The following is a 22,643-nucleotide window of genomic DNA, read 5'->3' on the forward strand; positions in this document are numbered from 1 at the left end:
ACAATCTGGTTTGTTAAAATTTTGCTTGGGGAGGAGGAACAATCAGTTATGGCCTGGGAGACTGATTTGCTGAGGCTCCGGTTCTGTCATGAATATACATTTGTTCTTTCTGTCTGGATTTCTTGTAAGTATACCAGCACAGTAGCATTGTAAGTTATTTGTCACTTTTCTAATTTTCTGAAAATGGCTTGAGTATGCTTTCCCCAAGAGATGTGAAAGAACAATACATGCCTGAATTTAGGGTAGAAGAAACTTTTTGTGTGACAGTCCAGTGCACTAGCTTGAGAATCGAAAATTAGACTCCAATAAAAATTTTAGTAGTACTTACCTCTGAGACTGAATAAATTATGTTCAATTATCTCATTTACTTAATTTGTAAAAAGGGAGGTTGGATTTGACAATTCCTGATCCTCTTGTAGTTAAAATAATTTCAATAGTTCCAAAGGCAGATCTTCCTAAACTTATGCCATTAGCAAATGTGTACTTAAATTTCTAAAAGTTGTGAAAACTGACAAATATTCAAAGCTAAAATTTGAAGTGATAGGAAAAATATTCTAACTATGAAACTATTTATTGAAGGTTTGAAAACCATTTGGCTGACATGTCTCATTTATTCAGTTACACAATCGAAACAGTTTACTCAAATCTCGTAAGTTCTCATGGTTTGCAAGATAAAGAAGAATTTAATTTTATGGATTTGTATTTTACTAGAATAGTACTTTGGAAGCATATAGTTGATAATGATGTATTTGTTTTCATTTTTCTAAATTATAGGGTGGCTTCACTCGTAAATATTCGCTTAGCTCAAAAACTGGAACACTTCTTCCAGAATTCCCCAGCGCTCAACACCTTGTATACCAAGGATGCATTTCTAAGGACAAGGTATCAATTACAGATACTTCTCTATTGATTTCCTGATATGTTGGCTCCATATGTCAATTTGCTGGGAATTTCATGGCACTGCAGGAAGCAATCAGAAATCTTCATAATCAAACATAATTGACTGATTTATAGGAGAGGCAAACTTTTGTTAACATTGATTAACACTTCCAATTAATTATTTACCATCTCCATGATAGTGTGTAATCAGAAGGTGGTAAAATAAACCTTAAAAACTAAACATTATTTTTCATTTAAAACTCTATTGAGGAAGAAAATACTAGAATGTGTCTGTCACATACACTTTCTTCAATTAAAAGTTTTATGTTTTCAATTATCTCCATTTTATTTCAGTAAATGGTAATCAAGCATTTCTCTAGGACAGAATCTGTCCCTAGCACTGAGGGACATGCTAGATGAATGCAAGGACTATGCTAGATGAGCAGGAACTTTCCTTACTTCTAAAATTCTGTGTCCTCTTATATTTGCATTATTTTTAAAGTTAAGAAAGAATCATTTTCCTTGGGATTCAGTTTATAAATAATTCTTAATATGACTTTTCAATGTTTATGTAATAGAGTGTAAACTAAATCTTCTATTTCTGTACTTCTAAAGTCATTTGTCGGGGATCTGTTGGCTGTTTAGTAGCAGAGACCATTATTAAATTAGAGCATAATTATTTCTACATTTTTGTTTCAACCAAAGTACACATTTCATTAGCATTTGAAGAAGACATCTCTTATAGTATATTGAGTCAGTTCATATTTCTGAGATACAAAGATAGAGGAATGTGATTAATGTCCAGATGCTTTACTTTAGTGATGGGCTTTTTGTAGAAATGAAGTAAAGATAACACGTTGATTTAAAAAAATGTTTATTGGCATATAAGTAGAGATGCATAGTAACTTACAGGGTTCATTTTTATGACAGCCATACCCTGTTAGTTAAGGATAGGCAAAATATTCTTTAAAAAGAGTGAAAACATGTCTTTTGCAGCAACATGGATGCAGCTGGAGGCCATTAACATAAGCAAATTAATGCAGGAGAAGAAAACTAAATACTACATGTTCTCACTTATAAGTGAGAGCTAAGCACTGGGTATTCCTAGTCATAAAGTGGTGACAGTAGACACTGGGGACTACTGCTGGGGAAGGGGGAAGAGGGAAATGGGTTGAAAAACTAACTGTTGGATACTAGGCTCAATATCTGGGTAATTGGATCATTCGTATTCCAAACCTCAGCATCTCTTGGTATACTTATGTAACAAACATGCGTGTGTACCCTGTAAGTCTAAAATAAAAGTTGGAAAAAAAATAAAGTAAAATATACCCTTAAAAAAAAATAGGCAAAGTATTGAAGATAATTCTCAAATGCCAAATCCAAGGAAGTCTCTCAAACTATGTTCACTTCTGACTGTTTTCTCCCATTACATTGCTCAAGTTTATCACATACTTTTTACCTTATAGATGTAATGTGTGATATGATGACTTCATATTTGAAAATCCCCCAGTGAATGTTAACATGTGGCAGTTTGTGAGGATTCCTGTGGAAATCAGGGGGATCTCAGTCTTCTGAGGGAGGGTTTTATTGAGTTACTTTTGTGGAGAGGATTGCTTCCAGGCAGACTTATCGTGAAGATGTTTATGGTGTAAATATACCTGGTGAGAGAGAGAGGGGGACCAAAAAGGCAAGCAACAAAGAAGAAAGGAGAGGTGAGAAACAGGCTCCAATAGTTTACCGGGAATTTCACGTTTCTCTGCTGGCCTCCAAGGAAGTTCATACCTGCCAATTTGAAAGACTAGTCTGTAGATCATTTCTCAGGTATCAAGGTGCTTTTATAACCCTTGGTTTCTACGTTCATTCCCAGTGGACTCCATCATAAAAGCCAGGGACTGACACTCTTTTTTGAGGACAATTTAGCTCTGTCACCTTCTTTGCCATTAGCCAGGCTCCTCAGGTAACTTATCAGTTCATAGAAAGTGTGGTGGGGCTAAAATCAAGCACTTAAGGCACCTGCTTCTTTTTCTTTTTCCTTTTGAGACAATGTCTTGCTCTGTTGCCCAGGCTGGAGTGCAGTGGCGCGATCTTGGCTCACGGCAACCTTTGCTTCCCGGGTTCAGCGATTCTCCTGCCCCAGCTTCTGTAGGTGGGATTACAAGTGCCTGCCACCATGCCTGGCTAACTTTTGTGTTTTTAGTAGAGACGGGATTTCCTTATGTTGGCCAGGCTCCTCTCGAACTCCTGACCTCAAGTAATCCACCTGCCTCAGCCTCCCAAAGTATTGAGATTACAGGCGTGAGCCACCGCGCCAAGCCAGCACCTGCTTCTTTAAGGCCGAAAGAATGGAGACTGCCCAGTGAAAAGCTGACCCCAGTGAGGGTACTGACTGAAGCCGGGGGCCTGCTGCTCGTAGTGTCTCTCGAGGCAGTTGTCTCCCCCACCATGTGCTCACTGTCTTTAGTGGAGCTAAGCCTTGCCTCTGCTCCTGCTCACTCTAATACAATGTCTATTCTCAGAAAATTGGCTAAGATTATGTTTACAAAGGATGCAAAGTACACTGGAATTAAAATTTATTGCCCTAAGACTATGTAAGTATTAAATAAACAAATTAAGTATTATACTAACAGTAAGTTTTAAAAATTTTGATGATTTGTATATAAAGCAATAAATTTTATAACAAATAGAAATACTTGTGAAGATAAAGGCTTACTTGTACTTTAATAGGTTTCAGGGCTCAAATGATTAATTTTAAAAGAGTTTATTGATACAGAATAGATGTACATATTTTGGGGGCACATGTGATAATTTAATATGCTCATATAATTTGTACGGATAAATCAGTGTAATTTGGGTTATTGATCACCTTAAATATTTATCTTCTCTTTGTGCTAGAAACATTTGTTCTCTTCTAGCTACTTTGAATATACAAGAGATTATTATAAGCTATAATCACCCTACAGATCTGTCAAACACCAGATCTTATTTCTTCTATCAAACTGTGTATTTGTACCCATTAATCAACTTCTCATTATTTTCCTCTCCCCATCCTCTTTCCGACCTCTGGTAACCACCAGTCTACTCTCTACCTTCATGAGATCCACTTGTTTAGGTCCCACATATGAGTGAGAGCATGTGACATTTGTCTTTCTCTGCTTGGCTTATTTTACTTAACATAATGCCCTCCAGTTCTATCCATGTTGCTGCAAATGACAGGGTTTTATTTTTTATGGATGAATTATATTCCCTTGTGTATATACCACATTTTCTTTATCCATTCATCCATTGATGAGCACTTAGGTTGATTCCATATGTTGGCTATTGTGAATAGTGCTGCCATAAACATGGGAGAGCGGATATCTCTCTTTGATATATTCATTTCCTTTTTTTGGATATATACAGAAAGGGTTAATTTTTGACAACAGTTATGATTTCCCTTCCATCTTTCATGTCTTACTCATCCTCATTTTAAACATATGACTTGGAATAATCTGAAAATATAATAGCATTGCCTGAAATATAGAGCAAGTCTCACTTGCATTGATGGTGACATATCCTGCTAGAGGTATTCTATAATCAGCACAGCTCCTTCAAATGGATCAATAATGTTCATGTCATGGTTATACTGCTCTGAGCTAAACCACAGAGATATGTGTATTGGGTTGTGGGAATAAAGGGAAATGCAAAGGGTTAGGATAGGACACCTCCATCACCACCACTACTCTAGATGCTATTGGAATCAAAATAGCTGACATCCATCAGTTTCTTAATATGTACTATGGATTATTCCAAACACTTTATATTTGTTAATTCATTTAGTCTTCCTAGCAACCCTATTTTATAGCTACGGTTATTATCATGTCAATTTTAGATATGAGGAAATTAAAGCACATAAATATCAAGTAGTGTGCCTAATGTTACGTAACTAGTAATAACTAGTAAGTGGCAAATTAGAGCTGAGATTGAAATCCAGGTAATCTGAAGGCAAAGCTCACACATTCAACCTCTAAACATTGCTTTTTTTCACATAGAGTTCATAACTGGCAACAGGTAGGGAAATTTCTAACATGTAAAATAAAAGTTTTAGTTTGAATGTTATTAAGTTGCCAGAATATTATCTAGTTTTAGCCTATTGCAAATTTTAGAATATATTTAAAAATTTTTAAACTATGCCATGCAAATATCCATGGTAACTTGAAAATAGAGACTTTTCATAATAGACATTCAATGTTTGAAACTTTTTTTTTGAAAATGCGTCATTTGGTATTATTACTAATTCCAGATAATGTTTAGTAAGGTCTTACTGGGTGCCAGGCACTGTTCCATATGTATCATATCTTATTTTATTTGATTTTCTTAATACCATGTAAGTAATATGTTATTATTACCTACTTAAAAAGCTTGGGGGCTCAGAGACAAAACCACTTTTGCAGTCATACCTGGTAAGTAGTGCAGTGAAGGTGGGCACCCAAGTTGAGCTGACTCCAGAGCCAAAATTTGAAATCGTTATGCCATACTGCTGCAAGCATCCACTTCATAAAACTGTGTGAAGATTTGATGTATTTTACTACTTTATGTTTATTTACCCAAATCTTTGTTACTAGTTTTACTACTTTGTTTATTTACTACTTTATGTATATTTACCCAAAAATTAATTTTAAAAAATTTAAATTTAAATTAAAAATTAAATTTTAAAATTTAATATTTTAGTAGGCATAAAACTAGGATGTTACTTTGGTCCATAGTACTCTGAAAAATTACCTTTTTCATACTATACTGTAGTTGTCCATTTGTTTGCTTTTCTCCCTTCACAAGGCACTAAGATCCTTGAAATAAGAATTTTGCCTTAATTTTTGAGTCCTCAACATTGAGCATACTGCTTGGTACATAATAGAATCTTTTAAAAAATGTGTGTTGAACAAATTAACAAGTAAAGGCAGTGTTAAAAGGGTGCTTTGGTTAAGCTTTTTCTTCCTTGAAATAGGTTGATACGCTCATAATGATGTACAAAACTCACTGCCAGTGTATCCTGGACAATGCAATTAATGGAAACTTTGAAGAGGTAAGAATGACAAAGAATGCTTTATTGACCCTATTATATATACTTTCATGTTCTGTTCTTAATGAGTTCATGTTAAAGAAAAAAGTCTTAACATACTTTTTACTCTGCAACTAGATCCAGCATTTTTTATTACACTTTTGGCAAGGAATGCCTGACCATCTTCTTCCCTTACTTGAAAATCCTGTTATCATTGACATTTTCTGTGTTTGTGACTCAATTCTTTATAAGGTAAGCACTCTGATATGTCTTAAACATGAGCCATTTATTTCTTTACATGGCATTCTATCTAAATTCTTGCAATATATTTTCAGTAAATGTATTATTTATGGCTGGAGATACACTATCATTTTTTTTCTGATGAGAAAGCAAGCAATTTAATAGTGCACGTTTAATAGTGTATGTGTTTTAATTGAAGTTTACATTAAGTAAAACAAACTCAATTTGTTTTTACAGCTAATAATGAATCTATATGTGGCACACTTATTAATATGTGAAAAATTAGTTAAATTTTATTAACTCTCTAAGGTGTTTTCAGATTAAAATAACACAATGGATTATTTTTCACAATGCCAGTGTTTTGGCAGAAAGCAGAATTAGGCACCCTCATGAGATTAATAACTTGAAAATCTCAAAAACCTCTAACTTTAATGCACTGATGTCTAATTCTCTTCTCAAACCAAATCAGAGTTCCTAAGTGTCTACAGAAGGATCTCGAAGACATCCTAAATAAGGACAAACTGATTGTCCTTCTAGCCAAACATTTAATGGGAGATGGAAAGAGGCTAATTCCTGACAGTCTCTTCCCTGGTGGCTACAGGCTCTAAGCTGACGGAGAAAACTATATTGCAATGTGGGTACTTTAAAGTGAGTTTGCCTACATTTGCCTGCTAACTTATCATAAGGAAAAACAAAAGCTTTCCCTTTAAAAAATAATCTGAGTTGGCAAGAAAACCCAAGCTGGACGCTGTTAACATTTAGGAAATAAAATCCTTCTAAGTTAGTTGCCACTATCAGATTCTCAGCTTTGCAGAAAAGTAAAACAAAAGCTATTTATAGATAAGTCCAGAAGCCCCTATGCAGACCAAGAACTAATGAGACAGCTTGCATAAGACAGCTCATATTTTTGTCCTCTATCCAGTACTTACTCATCATAGGAGAAAGGAGGAATAAAGTACAATATACTTTCTGCCTTTAGTTCAAGTTCAAGTTGAAAAAATTTCAAAGAAGAGTAAGAATTGTCTTTTTTTTTTTTTTCTGGATTGAATATGAATGCCATTCTTTAGAGAAAAACAGTTTAATTTGCATTAATTGTTTGTAATACTTAACACTTGAAAAGGCTCCCGAAAGGGGAGAGGAGGCAGCTCCATGAGGGAGTGTAAGAAAAGACCTGGGGCTCGTCCACACGCATTTCCATCAGAGCAAAGCTTTTTGGACTGTCATTCAGTTTGTCCAGGAAATACTTTTAAAACATATTTTTCCCTTTAAGTGATCTATTTTTTTTAGTCTGGTATAAAAATCCTGACTTTAAATATCTTTAAATGAACCCAGTTTCTCCCCCTCATGATGGACCCAGGCAGGCACAGTGAGCTCTGTAAGTAGAACGATGTAAGATGAGTTTCTAAAAAATCTTCCTCCCACCTCTAGAAAGTGGTCAGCTTTTCATCATAAAACAGTATATGATTACCACAGACCAATCCATTGGTAATTAACATACTGAGCATATACGTATACAGTGCTATCTCTTGTTTTTATTGTCATACATGCTCACACACAACTCATACATACATTCATGTTAGAGATAAAATTATAACTTTCAGAAAGGAGTTAACATGTTATTCTCTAGGAAGCTAGGAATAAAAAGTAGTTGGCCAATAATATGTCTTTCTATAGAAATACTACGTGAAGATTTGTATTAACCTCTTTTGCTATGATTAAGGTTCTTACAGATGTACTAATTCCTGCAACAATGCAAGAAATGCCTGAAAGGTATGTTCAGTTAATAAAACATGAGCATTCCTAGTATAGGATTTAACTTTATACATTATATTAGAAGAAAACATTAGGTAGTAATTTATTCATTTATCAAGAAGACTATTTTCTACTTGTGTCCCTTTGTATTTGCTGGAAGCGATGTGTCTTATAGTTGGGCCTCAATTAACAAAATGGGTGAAACAATCCTTCAATCCCTTTAATTTGAGAGTGGCTAAAGTGAAAAATAGATTTAAGCACTGTTGACCTTCGAGAAATTTTTCAATGGAAACTAGCTGGAGTATGATAAAAAAGATAATTAATGGAAAAGAACCACAATAATAAAAACTATAGGATAAATTATGATATTTTATTATTAACTTTTGTCTTAATTACAAAAGCAGAAAGTGGCATGATGAAATCACTGCCTTCTTTTAACAAAGGAATAAAATCTCAAATAGTTTATTGAAACAATACCAGAAGATTTTTCAAAAAACTTTTCAATATAAGAACAATAGAATTCTGAAAAAAACCCCAACTTTTTCTCTGAAAACAAAATCTAATGAAATGATAAAATTTATTTTAGTACTTTGGGGGTACAAATTCATATAGGACTGGACATAGTTGGTGCTCCAAAAATAGATGTTGCTTGATAAAACAAATTTTACTTTTTATTTACCTTTTCCTCTAGATTATTTCATCTATATGATAGTTGGTATTAGCCTGACCAATAATGTCTTTTAATCAATTGTAGTCTTTAAATATCTATTCTGTACTCTGAATTGGGTACTTGAAGTGGAGTTCGAAGAGCTTGAGTGTTTTGACCAAGATGATAACAAAACATCTCATGTACCCCATAAATATATACATCTACTATGCATCCACAAACATTTAAAAAATATATCATAGAAAAGATGATAAATGGCAGACCTAGGCTGTCTGACTTCAAAAGTACTGCTCATGAAATCATAGAATAATAATATACCTCAATTAAAATATAACTGTTTAATGCATTTTTTAACAATGAAGCATTTAACACATAGCCTTCTTTGTAGCTTATTAGCAGATATAAGAAATTTTGCTAAAAATTGGGAACAGTGGGTTGTTTCATCCTTGGAAAACTTGCCAGAAGCCCTAACTGATAAGAAAATACCTATTGTGCGAAGATTTGTATCTTCTCTGAAACGACAAACATCTTTCTTACATCTTGCTCAGGTATGTTGATTGCTAAGCTGAGAGCATTTGAATTACCATATAAAAAATGAATCTTCTGGCCGGGCGCGGTGGCTCAAGCCTGTAATCCCAGCACTTTGGGAGGCCGAGACGGGCGGATCACGAGGTCAGGAGATCGAGACCATCCTGGCTAACACGGTGAAACCACGTCTATACTAAAAAACACAGAAAAAACTAGCCGGGCGAGGCGGCGGGCGCCTGTAGTCCCAGCTACTCGGGAGGCTGAGGCAGGAGAATGGCGTAAACCCGGGAGGCGGAGCTTGCAGTGAGCTGAGATCCAGCCACTGCACTCCAGCCTGGGCGACAGAGCGAGACTGCGTCTCAAAAAAAAAAAAAAAAAAAAAAAGAATCTTCTGATAAGGACAGATTGAGGAACTTTCACAGATTGAAGGGAGCTAAGTAGACAACAACTAAATGCAACATGAGACCCAAAAATGAATGCTATGATAAAAAAAAGCACATTAGTGGGAAAGCTGGTGAAATTCGAATTATGTCTGTAGTTAATAGTATTGTACCATTGTTAATTTCCTGATTTGGGTAATATACAATAGTTACAGAAGATGATAAGAAGCTGGATGGAGAGTATATGGAAATACTCTGCACTACCTTTGCAACCTCTCTGTGATTTGAAATTTAAAAAACTTGAATGCAATTTAACATTTATTTGCCATGTGAATCTAATTGCTACAAATAAGGTTGTGAGAAATTAGCCTATGTGATACTTAATATTGTGAAACCACAAACTTAACACATTTTAAACTGCCGACTAATCGTAGCTCTTTTAAGTAGGGAGAACAAAAGTCATTCATAAATTAAGAATTACACATTATATAGTGTTAAAATCGACTTCTCTTTCCCCAAAATGATTATTTGCTTTATGAAGATTTCTTGCCTTCTAAATTTTAAAAGACAAGCTTGAGATAATTTCAGATAGGAAATGTAACATTTAAAAATTCTTATTTTATGATCATGGACAAAGAAAATCCATTTATGTTTTCTAAGTTAAAAATAATTTTCAAACTTTTAACAGAGATGATCATGAGTCTCAGCTGCTGTTTTTATCTTTAAAACAAGAAAAAAGTTATTTATGATACTTTTATCTCAAGGAACTATTTTTCTGATAGCTAAAAATTTCTTCTAGATACATTAGAAATGATAATAGTGTAGTGTCTTCTTTACTTTCTCTATGCAGATTGCCAGACCAGCTCTCTTTGACCAGCATGTCGTTAATTCTATGGTATCTGATATTGAAAGGGTTGATTTGAACAGCATTGGCTCTCAAGCCCTTCTTACCATTTCAGGCAGCACAGACACTGAATCTGGTATCTACACTGAACGTAAGTCCATTCTCTTTGTTTAGAACAAGGTTTCCCAAGCTCAGGAAATTGACATCTTGAGCTGGGTAACTCTGTTGGAGGAGCCTGTCCAGTGTGTTGTAGGATGTTTAGCAGCATCCCTGACCTCTACCCATTAGATGACAGTAGCAGCCTCCCCCAAGCTGAGACAACCAAACAGGTTTCCCCACATCGTCAAAGGTGTTCTGGGCTGAAAAATCACATCTGATTTAAAAAAAAAAAACCTGGTTTATAAAAATATTTTTAATTTACAAAATTATCTTCTAATAAAAAATAGTTATAATTACTGTGAAAATACAGAAAATATTGAGGAAAATAAAAGTCATCTATAATCTCATTACCTAGAAATAAATGAAATGGAAATAATCTGAAAATAATCAAAATGGTTTTGAGTTTTGTAAGTTTTCTTTCAGTTTTACATTACATGTGTACAAATTTGCATGTGTTTTATAGTCTTGTCATCCTGTGTTGTATGATACATATCAAAATGGTATCTCAGCACAATACTGCTTTTCAAAGCAGACTCTCTACTCAGGTTTAGACCATCTGACAGAGACTACCAAGCCAATATGTGTGGCTAGACAACTAGTCTTGAATTCCAAGGGATAACAGCCACTATTTTTTCCTCCCACTGTCTTTGAAAAGACAAAGCCTGCAGCCTCCCATACACTGGTGCACAAACTATGGACTGCTCTCTGGGGCCTAATGTCAACTCCAATTTTTATTTCCTAACGTAAAATAGTATTACCTTTTGAGATTCAGTAAACCTTAAACCCTTTAATAGAAGGGTAGTCTTAAACTGTCCTTTTAAATATTACATGATAAAACGTTATTCGGGTAAATGGCTCAATTCTGCAGTGAAGAACTTAACTTTTACTAAAGATAAAGGATATTTTGGAAAGCAGGAAATCACCAAGCTTAGGTTCATTCATTAGCTTTTAACTAATCTGTTCCATTTAATGAAAACATTAGACTCAAAATGAATATTTAACTACATAACCAACTTAATCTTCCCTAGTATATGCATACATATATATATAATATTGAAATCTATATTTCAATATATACCAAGATATATACACTTATTAAAATTTTGGGCACACTTCTAGAGGCTGAGGTGGGAAGATTCTTTGATCCCAAGAGTTCAAGACCAGCCTGGGCAACATAGCAAGACCTTTCTCTACATTTTTTTTTTTTTAATTTAGCCAGGCTTGTTGGTGCATGCTTGGAGTCCAAGCTGCTTGGGAGGCTGAGGCAGGAGGATCACTTGAGCCCAGGAGTCTGAGGCTGCAGTAAGCCATGATCATGTCATTGCACTCCAGCCTGGGCAACAAAGCAAGATCCTCTCTCTCTGTCTCTCTCTCTCTCTCTCACACACACACACACACACACACCATTGAAGAGTACAGTACTAAGGATTTTTTTGTTACTGTTTTCAATATATGATATTAATTCTTTTCACCATTTATCTGTCTTTCCCTTTCATGCTATCAAGGTATTGATGATTCCTAGTTTTAGGTTTTCTCTTGGATTCCAAGTAGAGTGCAATATTCTGTTTTCTTTTCTGTCTTTTTTTTTTTTTTTTTTTCCTGGGTAGATGACTCTATCACTGTGTTCCAAGAACTGAAGGATCTCCTTAAGAAGAATGCCACCGTGGAGGCTTTTATTGAATGGTTGGATACTGTGGTAGAGCAGAGAGTTATTAAGGTACTTTTTAATGGCAGATTCAGAAAATAAGTTTCTTGTTAAGAGTAAATGCTAAACTGGCTATAATTTTTTGACTGGGGGAGAGGGGTGGAAGGCGGTGTGTGTGAAGGCTTTGAAAAGCTTTTGATGCTCTACGAATAAGGCAGGTCAAATATTGAGATTAGGAGTATGTCAAGATTTGAGAGCACTGGGCATGGATTTCATTATATTTCTCCTTTCTCGCCCAAAGACCACAAGATGCTCTGCCTTCCCTATCAGTCAATAACATTACAGCTGATAACATCAGTAGAGAAAGATAAACCTAGAAACTGGAATGATCTGGCCCGTTTCTAAAAAGCAAGATTTCATAAATGCTGATGGAAAACATGGTTCCAAGCATTTGCATTTCTGAATTCCAAAAGCTCAGTATTTTGTGTTTTCTCTGTGGTTTCTTAATTTTCTTCAGTTAACCTAGTCATCCATCATGAAACAAGCAATAAGAACAAATATATCCATCACTAGTTGGTGTTAGCTATTCCATATCAAGGAAAGTAGTTATAGTTTGGAGACTTTTTTCCTTCTGGAAGGAAAATAGCTTACCATTCAGTACCAAAGAAGCCAATCATTCACAAAAATATATAGCCCTTCCTTCACACCTCACTTTCTGTTCTTTTTAAAGCTCTGTCAAAGAAAAATTAAAAATAAAAATATTTTGAAAATTATTTCATTTTGCTGTCTAATTCTGTTAGGAAACAGAGCCATATTGAATACAGACTTATTACCCTTAGAACATCAGCAAAGACCAGCTAACATGAAATTCCCAGGACAGATAGTTTTATTTGATGAAATAAATGCCATGCCATCTGTCCATTTGTTAGACAGTATATTTACCTCTTGATCTAACATAGGATTAATGTAGTACTGAGAGGACAGATTTTATAGTTTCATTTTGTTCCTTTACTTTTAGACCAGCAAACAAAATGGAAGGTCATTAAAGAAGAGAGCTCAAGACTTTCTGTTAAAGTGGAGTTTTTTTGGTGCTCGAGTAATGCATAATCTCACCTTGAACAATGCATCCAGTTTTGGTAACATATGTGCATTATAAAACTGTTCTTACATGAATTATATCATTTGTTCCCCAGTCACATCTCCTGTCAATTTTTAAACATGTTACATTGTCACTTCTTAAACTGTATCTAAATATGGAGCTATGAGAAAATGGTAGTTATGAACCTGGGTTTAGGAGTCAGACCATAAGCAGGATTAAATCCTAACAATGATCCTCTCTGGCTGTGGGCCAATCTGCTCACTGAAGAAGGGGAAGAATATTCTCTTCAAAGGGTTATGTAGGTACTTTGGTGAGATGATGTTTATAAAAACAAATTGCCTAGCACTCAGGAAATGCTTAATGCATAGCAGCTATTATCATTACATTCCATCAGTGCTTGGATAAATTTTATTTGTTAAACAAATGATAATTAAGACATTATTTTACAAAATTATTATTCATTGCAATATGGCAAATTTCTGCATCTTTTCTGAGCACCCATATAGCTGCACTCCAGGAATCAATAAACAGCTTAGAAGACACACTCTCATGTCTCTTACCCATCTTTCCTGTTCTATACGCCTTGGGAGACACAGAGGGTTAAGTTAGCTTTTTATAAAATTGAATACCTTCTTTTTCCTTAAAATTCCTGAGACTCCTGTTTTATACTTATAATGTTAAACTCATGGGTAGGAACTCTGCATTTGGTAGCTGCATTTCAGGAAATCTTCACATTATGAAAGAGATTACAATTAACTAAATTGTTTGTATTTAATGTTCTGTAGAATTAAATAAAATCAGTGAATTTGTATTGAAGAATAAACAAAATGCATTGTCTATTATTTGAAATAGACTTCCCATATTTAAAGTTTTATAAAATATACAGCATTGAAGTCTGGTCTTACTACGAAAAATACTTTTGTTGGAAAATCTATTGAATAGTTAAAAGAAGTTTTAGTTTTCCAGAACATATTTCACTTGAAATTTACTCTTTTAGTTTTTGCCAAATCTAAGAATATTTTGTTTCAGGCTAGAAAGATAACTCTTTACTTGCCTTTTTTCAGACCGTGTTCACCATTGTCTAATTATTTAGTACAAAGTAAACAGAAATAGAGCAGAGTAGAGTCATTCTCCCCAAGTTAAAGCTTATCACACTCCAATGTGTGCCCTCTTAAAGCATAAAGCATGTCTCACTTTCATCCGTATTTTCCTTTGATGTAATTAGTGGCCAAAGAGCTGGCAGGACAGTACACACAGAGAGCAGGGCAGGCAATACACAGAAAGATCAGAGATCCAAGTTAAGCATGTTGGTCTTAGCAGGTCATTTAAAGTCCAACAAGTATTTGTTTATTTCAGTTGCTCCTTGTAAAGTGTTGCGAGATGGTCACAAAGATAACTGACTTCTCTTTCCCTTTCCTTCTCTTTCTCTCCCCTTTTCACATTTCACACTGTCCTCTCTTCATTCTCCATCCATAAACAAGGTTCTTTTCATTTGATTCGAATGCTTCTTGATGAATACATTCTCCTGGCCATGGAGACCCAGTTTAATAATGACAAAGAGCAGGAGTTACAGAATTTATTGGACAAGTATATGAAGAATTCAGGTAACTTAAAATAACTGTTTTGTTTTGCATATTTCTTTGTTTAAATCTGAAGTTCAAGAATTTGTAAGTGCAAATATTAAGTGGGTTTATCATAATCTCAGAGTTTTTCTCCAAACTAATTCTCACCATATAGTCACACTATTGGGGCACTATTTTTCTTTCATTCATTGATATGTACAGTAGTCAAAAGTACTTTACTGGAAACTCTGAAGTATACAAAATTGGTGATCTTAATTTCTGGGAATTAAGGTGAAGTTGGAGAAGTGACTATAATACAAAAAATAACTGTAATTCAAGACACATATGGTATACTACATAGGGAAGTGGTGTAAAAATAGGTTCTATAGAGGTTTAGAGAAGGAAGGAAACACATCTATTTGGGATGGGACAACTTGCATTTTGAAGACTTCACTCCAAAGTGGATTATTTAGTGCTCTTCATCTACATCCACATCCACAAATATGCAGCTAAAAAAACCCTAGCATCACTGCCAAGAGCAAAGGTCTGCTAGTCTTACTTCCCATGGGAAACATTGCTTAGTAGTTTCCAGATTCAATACTCAACAATGAAACATTTTCATTTTCTTTTACTTGGGTGTATCTACTAGGAATATGAGGAAAAAAATCTCAAATTTCCCATTTTAAAAACTCTTTACAGATGCGAGTAAAGCTGCTTTCACTGCTTCTCCGAGTTCATGCTTTCTGGCCAACCGTAATAAAGGGAGCATGGTTTCCAGCGACTCTGTGAAGAATGAAAGCCATGTGGAGACAACCTATCTCCCTCTGCCATCTAGTCAATCTGGAGGCCTAGGCCCTGCTCTGCACCCGTTCCCTGCTGGGAATACAGACAACATGCCGCTCACAGGTACGCTAAAGAGAACTGCTTAGGTTCCAGCGCATCTCAGAGAAGCCTGTTCCTTCGTTTTTCTTAAAACTCGTAACCTCTACTCCAGGAATTCCAACAATAAAAAAGGATGATCTTAACTGAGTTTTAATAAAGATTTATAATATTTTTGTGATTTTCAGCAATGGTAATAATACTGTTATTAACACAGGTTTCATGTTTTAACACACTTCATAAATTATCTTAGAAGTATGAATAATTAATTTAGTGGAAGAAATAATTAGATGAGGTATACATAAAATTCTTAAGATGCTTTGAAGATAAAAAAATGGGTTGCTTATTTTTGGATTTTGAGGAGACTTTATTTCTCCTTCCCTAAAAAGTAGATTCGGCCTCGGTGCAGTGGCTCATGCCTGTAATCCCAGCATTTTGGGAGAACGAGGAGAACGGATCACCTGAGGTCAGGAGTTCGAGACCAGCCTGCCCAACATGGCGAAACCCCATCTCTACTAAACATACAAAAAATTAGCCGGGCGTGGTGGCAGGCGCATGTCATCTCTCTTGGACCCGGGAGGCGGAGCTTGCAGTGAGCTGAGATCAGGCCACTGCACTCCAGCCTGGGCGACAAGAGTGAAACTCCGTCTCAAAGAAAAAAAGAAAACTGGATTCTGCTATTTTAGGTTAATTGTTACAATAATTCTCCCTTTTGATCTAAGGTTCTTTTTCTGTCAAAATGAGTATTTGGCGGCTTGACCTAGCTACTCGGCAGTATTTTAAATCTGCTTATTGCCTTGCGTCTTTTTTGAAATCTTTTTTATACATTACTTCTTTTCATATACAGAATTTGAAACCTAGAAAAGCCTTATAATTCAGGGGTCCAGTTCTACCAGTGGAACATCGGAGGCCCAGAGAGTTGGTCGCATTCATAAATCACATTACTTATCAGAAGTGTTTGCATGACATTTTGAATTGACTGCTTTGAAGCCATGGCCATTTTGACATTAGAGACTTTTTCTTTTTACCCTAAAAGTCAAACAGTTTTACAATCAGCTAATTTTTTAATTATGGGGAAATATGAGCAGCAGACACCCATGCCCTCCCCATGCTACCTGTGGAGAGACCACGAAGCCCATCCCAGACTTTCCTCTATAGTCACCAAATCCGTCTCCGCTGTTGTGACACATACATGTGTTGTGATTATATTTTTTAAATTCTGGATTTTTGGTGCTTTTCAGTTTAGTTATTTTTGGAGGGCAGGAATGAAGCAAGTTGGAAAACAATACATTAATAAATCTTTTGAATATTTTTTAAAGATGTGAGCTCATCTACTTTAATATGACACTAAAGGAATGTTCTGGTAATTTTTTGCAGGTCAAATGGAGCTTTCACAGAATGCTGGTCATATGATGACACCACCCATTTCTCCAGCCATGGCAAGCCGAGGAAGTGTCATTAACCAAGGACCAATGGCGGGGAGACCCCCAAGTGTGGGCCCAATACTGTCAGCTCCATCACACTGCTCCACATACCCAGAGCCCATTTATCCTACTCTCCCTCAAGCCAACCATGACTTTTACAGCACCAGCTCTAACTACCAGACTGTGTTTAGGGCACAGCCCCACCCCACATCAGGACTCTATCCTCATCACACCGAGCATGGTCGATGCATGGCTTGGACCGAACAGCAGCTTTCAAGAGACTTCTTCAGTGGTAGCTGTGCGGGGTCTCCATATAACTCCCGGCCACCATCCAGCTATGGCCCATCCCTGCAAGCCCAGGATTCACACAATATGCAGTTTTTAAACACAGGAAGCTTCAATTTCTTGAGCAACACAGGAGCTGCCAGCTGCCAAGGAGCAACACTGCCTCCTAATTCACCAAATGGTATTGATATGTAAAAGAATTTTTCTTGGTTTTTGAGATGGCAATGAGGCAGAATCAGACATTGCGTTCCACCTCTGCTGACCAGCATGTCCTTTCACTTAAGGCTTCCAAAGATCATGGAACTTAGACATTTGGAGCTGATTTCTGTCACATACACATATATTTCCTAATTTTTGTGGCTTTCCTAAAGTTGCCCTTCTTCCTTCTTTTTTTTTTTTTTTTTTTTTTTTTTTTTTGAGACAGGGTCTTGCGCTGTAGCCCAGGCTGGAGTGCATTGGCAGGATCATGATTCACTGCAGCCTCAAACCCCTGAGCTCAAGCAATCCTCCTATCTCAGCTTCCCAAGTAGCAGGGATTACAGGCATGCATCACCATCCCTGTCTAAATTTTAAATTTTTTCTGAAGATGAAGTCTTGCTATGTTTGCCCAGGCTGGTCTCAAACTACCAACTTTAAGCAGTCCTCTCTCCTTGGCTTCCCAAAATGCTGAGGTGCCTCCCAAAGGTGTGAGCCACCACCCCTGGCCTGAAGTTGTCCTCCTAAATACCACACATGTTACAAAAAAAAAAAAGATAGGTAATATCATATGTTTGAGATCTACCTTAATAGCCCCAAAGAAGAATGTTCTGTCTTTTGAAAACATTTTTAGTGGATAATATTTCTTCCAGATAACTAAAAGCAGATTTTAAAGATTGGGACCAAAACGGGCCAATAAAAATTGGAAGTTAAGGGAACTGGAGAGACCTGTGACCTTGAGTCACCAAAATAGCCTTTGTGTGTAGACATCTTTGGTGTCTTTCTCCAAAGTGTAGGCCAGTCTTTGTCTCCCCTAAATATGCATCTATACATGAAAGTAGTATTTTTGTGACAGGTGATAGTGCTTTTTTCTTTCTTAGTAGGTAGCTCTTGTTAATTTAGATAAGGGAAATCTGACAGAGGTGTAAAAAGTTAATACAATTATTATGTATTATGTATTATGCTATAATTATTATATTACATTATGTATGATGCTACAATTCTTACGTATTAAAAACAAAAAAACAGCACAGTAAACCTTATCTATATACAAGCGCAAATCCAGTTCTGTAGCATATATAGATAGATACACATGTAATACTTGCAGTTTGATATCTTTAGCACATCACCTAATTACTTTGTCACCTTTTTGCTTTCTGAAAGTTCTTTGTAGTAAGTTAACAGTAAATTCTCAACATTTTCTGTTACAGGATACTATGGAAGCAACATAAACTACCCAGAGTCTCATAGGCTCGGATCAATGGTGAATCAGCACGTTTCTGTCATCAGCAGTGTTCGCTCACTGCCCCCCTACAGTGACATCCACGATCCACTTAACATTTTAGATGACAGTGGTAGAAAACAGACCAGCTCGTTTTACACAGACACATCATCTCCAGCTGCATGTCGAACTCCAGTCCTAGGTAAATTATTTTAGTAGTTCTTGGAAACATTTTAAGAAGTCGTTGACCTCAGGTATGCAGCATTACTTGAGGGAGATATGCTGAGGTGAATTGAGCAAGCATGTTCCCACGGTTGATTTATTATTATTACTTTGGATCTAAAGTTATATTTTTTGTATCTGACTACACAGTAATAGGTTTTCATTTCTTATTGTGTATATCTCTATTATGCAACCTACTGCTAGATCTGTTATGTTTTACAAAAAAATAGCTGGTATCTATTAAGGAGGCAAAAAATTAATATGACCTGTCAAATGCACTCTAAAACTGTAAGTTTTAAAAGGGCAGTAATAATATCTTTTTCTCACTCTTGATTAGTGTTGGACCCAGTTGTAGTGGCAAGAGGTATCTTTAGGTCTCATGATCTCCAAAAATCACTCCAAGATTTAAAAGAACTGGTGTCCTGTGATGGGTGCTACTAGCATTCTCTCATTCTTATTTAAAATGTGATTCAACACCTCGAGAAAATGTTGCTATTTTTATTGCTCTCTGACATATCATGTAAGTAAAAATAAGAAAAACAGTGTGCTTGCCATGAAGCCTCCTGGAATCTTCTTCCAACCAGGTTACCTTTCTTAATCCTCGTCTATGAAGAAATTCTGCAACTGGTACTAGTTGCATCACCAGCACCTAACAAAATGTCTGCCACATAGTAGAAACTCAATAAGTGAGTGAGTGAAAAAAGGAATAAAAACTATATATATATATGTATAGTCTATAAATAATTAGTATAATTAGTATGTTATTAGTAATAACATAGATTTAGTCACTATAGATTTAGCTTCTAAAATTACTAATAAGATTTCACAGGGCAAATATATATTCACTAAGTATCAAGGCAGAGTGTTAATATTTATATGAGATGGTTAAAATCCTCCAATGAAATTGATTTCAGACTAGCATAAGTAAAGGGCATTGACACACAACTAGAGCATAAGGGAAAATGGAATCAATTTCATCTCTCCTCACTCAGTGTACCTTTCCAATAATTCAATAGGAAGTACTCCTTCTCTTCCTGTCACTGTCACACATGCTCCCTGAGCAGAATCTAGCAGCTCATCTCCTGCTATCTGCAAGTGGTCATTGCTTCTAGGTTACTCTAATGAAGCAGAAAATTCCACTTCAGGAAGTTTTCTCACCATGAGACTAAAATGTACTGTGTTGCTATTGTTACTATTAGTTCTGTTTACTTGAAGAGATAGTGGAAGCTTTGACGAAACATAGGTTTAAGAGTAGGGTGGAGTCTAAGCTTTAGTTGATCAGAGCTGGCTTACAAGTAGATTGCAAAGTGTGATGCAGGGTAAAATGAGGGGATAGAATAAGTGGATAGGTAGTGCAAGCAGAATTGAGTTCAACTGTTTCTTAATTATAAAGCCTGGTTCTTAGACAGAGAGCATGCCATGTCAGCAATAAGAAAGCAGCAACCATATATGAGGGAAATACAGAGTTAGTGAGCCAGTTAGTGAATTTTATTGAGAACCTACTAGGAGCCAGACTCCATTCTAGATGTGAGGATATGGTGGTGATCAGGCCATAGTTCTTGCCTGTAAGAAGTTTACATTATAGTAGAGGGACAGTAAGGCAATAAATATATGAGCAAATGCATTAAAAAGATAATGCCAAGTACTCTGAACTTGATTAAATAGGGTAAAATGACAGATAGTAAAGGAGGAGCTGCTTTCTGTAGGACAGCTGAGAAAGGAATCCTGAGGCAGAAACATTTGAATTGAAAGCTGAGTGATGAGAAGGAGGCAAAGATGTGAAGATCTGAGGGAGGAGTTCCAGGCAGAAGAAGCAGTGAATACAGAACCGCTGAAATCACAATAAATTTGAAAACAATCAACGGGCAGAGAGCAGGCCAGTGTGTCTTAAGCATGTTGAATGAAGGAGAGAGTAGAGCAAAATAAAACAAAAAGCAGGGGCGCATCTACATAGGGTAAGATGCTTGGATCATGTTCCACGGGTATGGGAAGCCACTATGGCATTTGAAATGAGTGAAAGTTTGATCTGCTCTTCAGCAATATCATTCTGGCTGCTCTCAGGAGGGTGAGTGGGTGAGACAAAGGTGGAGATCATGGGACCAGTCAGGAGGCTGCTGTGTTGGTACAGGAGAGAAAAGATGGTGGTTTGAACTACAACCACAAAAGTGCAGATGGAAAGAGAAGGTAGATTGGGGGATGTAGTTTGGTGATAGCACTTAAGTTGAAATTGAGTTTTCTTTGTGAAATATGTAGAGGAAATAATTTCTGGCAGACTAGCAAGTGGGAAAAAAATGGAAGAAAAGATAATAGATCTGGTAAACCATACAGACTCAAATTTAGAATAGGTATGTGTGCTAAGTGCAAAAATAAATACAGGGAATTAAAATGAGTGGCATTTGCAGAGAAAAGAAAATGTCGATCAATTTTCAATTGCTGATTATATTTTCCCTTACAGCTTCCAGTTTGCAAACCCCAATTCCTTCTTCCTCATCCCAATGTATGTATGGAACTTCCAACCAGTATCCAGCTCAAGAAACCCTGGACTCCCATGGAACAAGCAGTAGAGAAATGGTGTCCTGTTTACCACCTATCAACACTGTGTTCATGGGAACAGCAGCTGGAGGCACTTAAACCACCAATGTGGGAGGGGGTGCTAAAACTTAAAAAACAATCTCTACTGTGCAAATATCATTATTCACTCAGACTTCCATAAGAGTAAAGAAAAATGAATATGCAGTGGCTGACATTGTTTTTAAGTCACTGGTACTATGGACAACTCCATAGTGAATGGAGTTACTTGTAGAGTTTGCCCTGCACACTAAGAGTTTAAAATGTGAGCTCATTATTAATCATAGTTTCAAAAATTATCAAATAAAACCAGTGAAGATTTGAAGATGCAAACATTTCAGCTATGAAGATTTACATTTCACTTTCTAATTTATTAAACATCTGTGTGCCCTTTTATCTTTGGTTTCTTTTAAAAGTATATTTAATGCCTTTACAATACCTTTAATTTATTGGGATCTCAGAATCATTGTTTACTATCCCTTATTTGACAAAAAGTCAAATGTGTATGTTCTACCTCCAATGGAAATGTTTACAAGGTCAAGACTTAATTCAATTCAGCCAATACCAAAGTTGCTTGACTTTCAATTCCTGTGCATTAGTGCGATGATTTCTGTCACATAGCAGCATTCCGATTCTATGTAACTGAATGGAGATGATAAGTGCTTTCCCCTCTTTATTTAAAAAAGATTAAAAGGAATAAAAGAAATAATGTATGGAAATATTTTTAAAGGTGTGGTGCTCTTGGGGCTGGTACTGTTTCTGAAGAGTACTGGGGATTTACTCTTTAATCTCAGCTCCTTTGGATATGAGATTAAGGAGTAAAGTTGTTTGATTAAACACTATAATTTTAAAACATTTGCATATCATATCCTTGCCTATAAATATGAAGAAATTGTGAATTATAGACTATTTGAAACTTTGCAGATTTAGAAGCAATCTTTTACCAAGTACTTTCTTATACATTGAAAGTAAATGAGTGTTCAGGGATTAGCTTGATGCAAAGCCTAATTCAGAAGTGAAGGAATCATTACATATAAATTAATACAATTTGATAACAC

At 35.9% G+C, this 22,643-nt stretch overlaps 1 protein-coding gene across 1 annotated transcript in view; it reads left to right on the top strand.

Moving 5' to 3' along the window:
• The window catches only part of RFX6 (regulatory factor X6), a 56,668-nt gene extending 34,362 nt beyond the window's left edge, over positions 1 to 22,306 (top strand). Inside the window, exons 7-19 of the mRNA XM_025383679.1 lie at positions 775 to 882; positions 5,861 to 5,938; positions 6,053 to 6,166; positions 7,875 to 7,924; positions 8,962 to 9,121; positions 10,332 to 10,476; positions 12,092 to 12,201; positions 13,148 to 13,265; positions 14,710 to 14,832; positions 15,490 to 15,696; positions 17,047 to 17,559; positions 18,785 to 18,997; positions 21,473 to 22,306. Of these exons, the coding sequence (XP_025239464.1) occupies positions 775 to 882; positions 5,861 to 5,938; positions 6,053 to 6,166; positions 7,875 to 7,924; positions 8,962 to 9,121; positions 10,332 to 10,476; positions 12,092 to 12,201; positions 13,148 to 13,265; positions 14,710 to 14,832; positions 15,490 to 15,696; positions 17,047 to 17,559; positions 18,785 to 18,997; positions 21,473 to 21,648 (2,115 nt within the window). The 3' untranslated portion in view covers positions 21,649 to 22,306. The remainder of the gene's footprint in view (positions 1 to 774; positions 883 to 5,860; positions 5,939 to 6,052; positions 6,167 to 7,874; positions 7,925 to 8,961; positions 9,122 to 10,331; positions 10,477 to 12,091; positions 12,202 to 13,147; positions 13,266 to 14,709; positions 14,833 to 15,489; positions 15,697 to 17,046; positions 17,560 to 18,784; positions 18,998 to 21,472) is intronic.
• The last annotated feature ends 337 nt before the right edge of the window (positions 22,307 to 22,643 follow it).

This window comes from Theropithecus gelada, chromosome 4 (assembly GCF_003255815.1).
Source record: "Theropithecus gelada isolate Dixy chromosome 4, Tgel_1.0, whole genome shotgun sequence".
Lineage (NCBI taxonomy): Eukaryota > Metazoa > Chordata > Mammalia > Primates > Cercopithecidae > Theropithecus > Theropithecus gelada.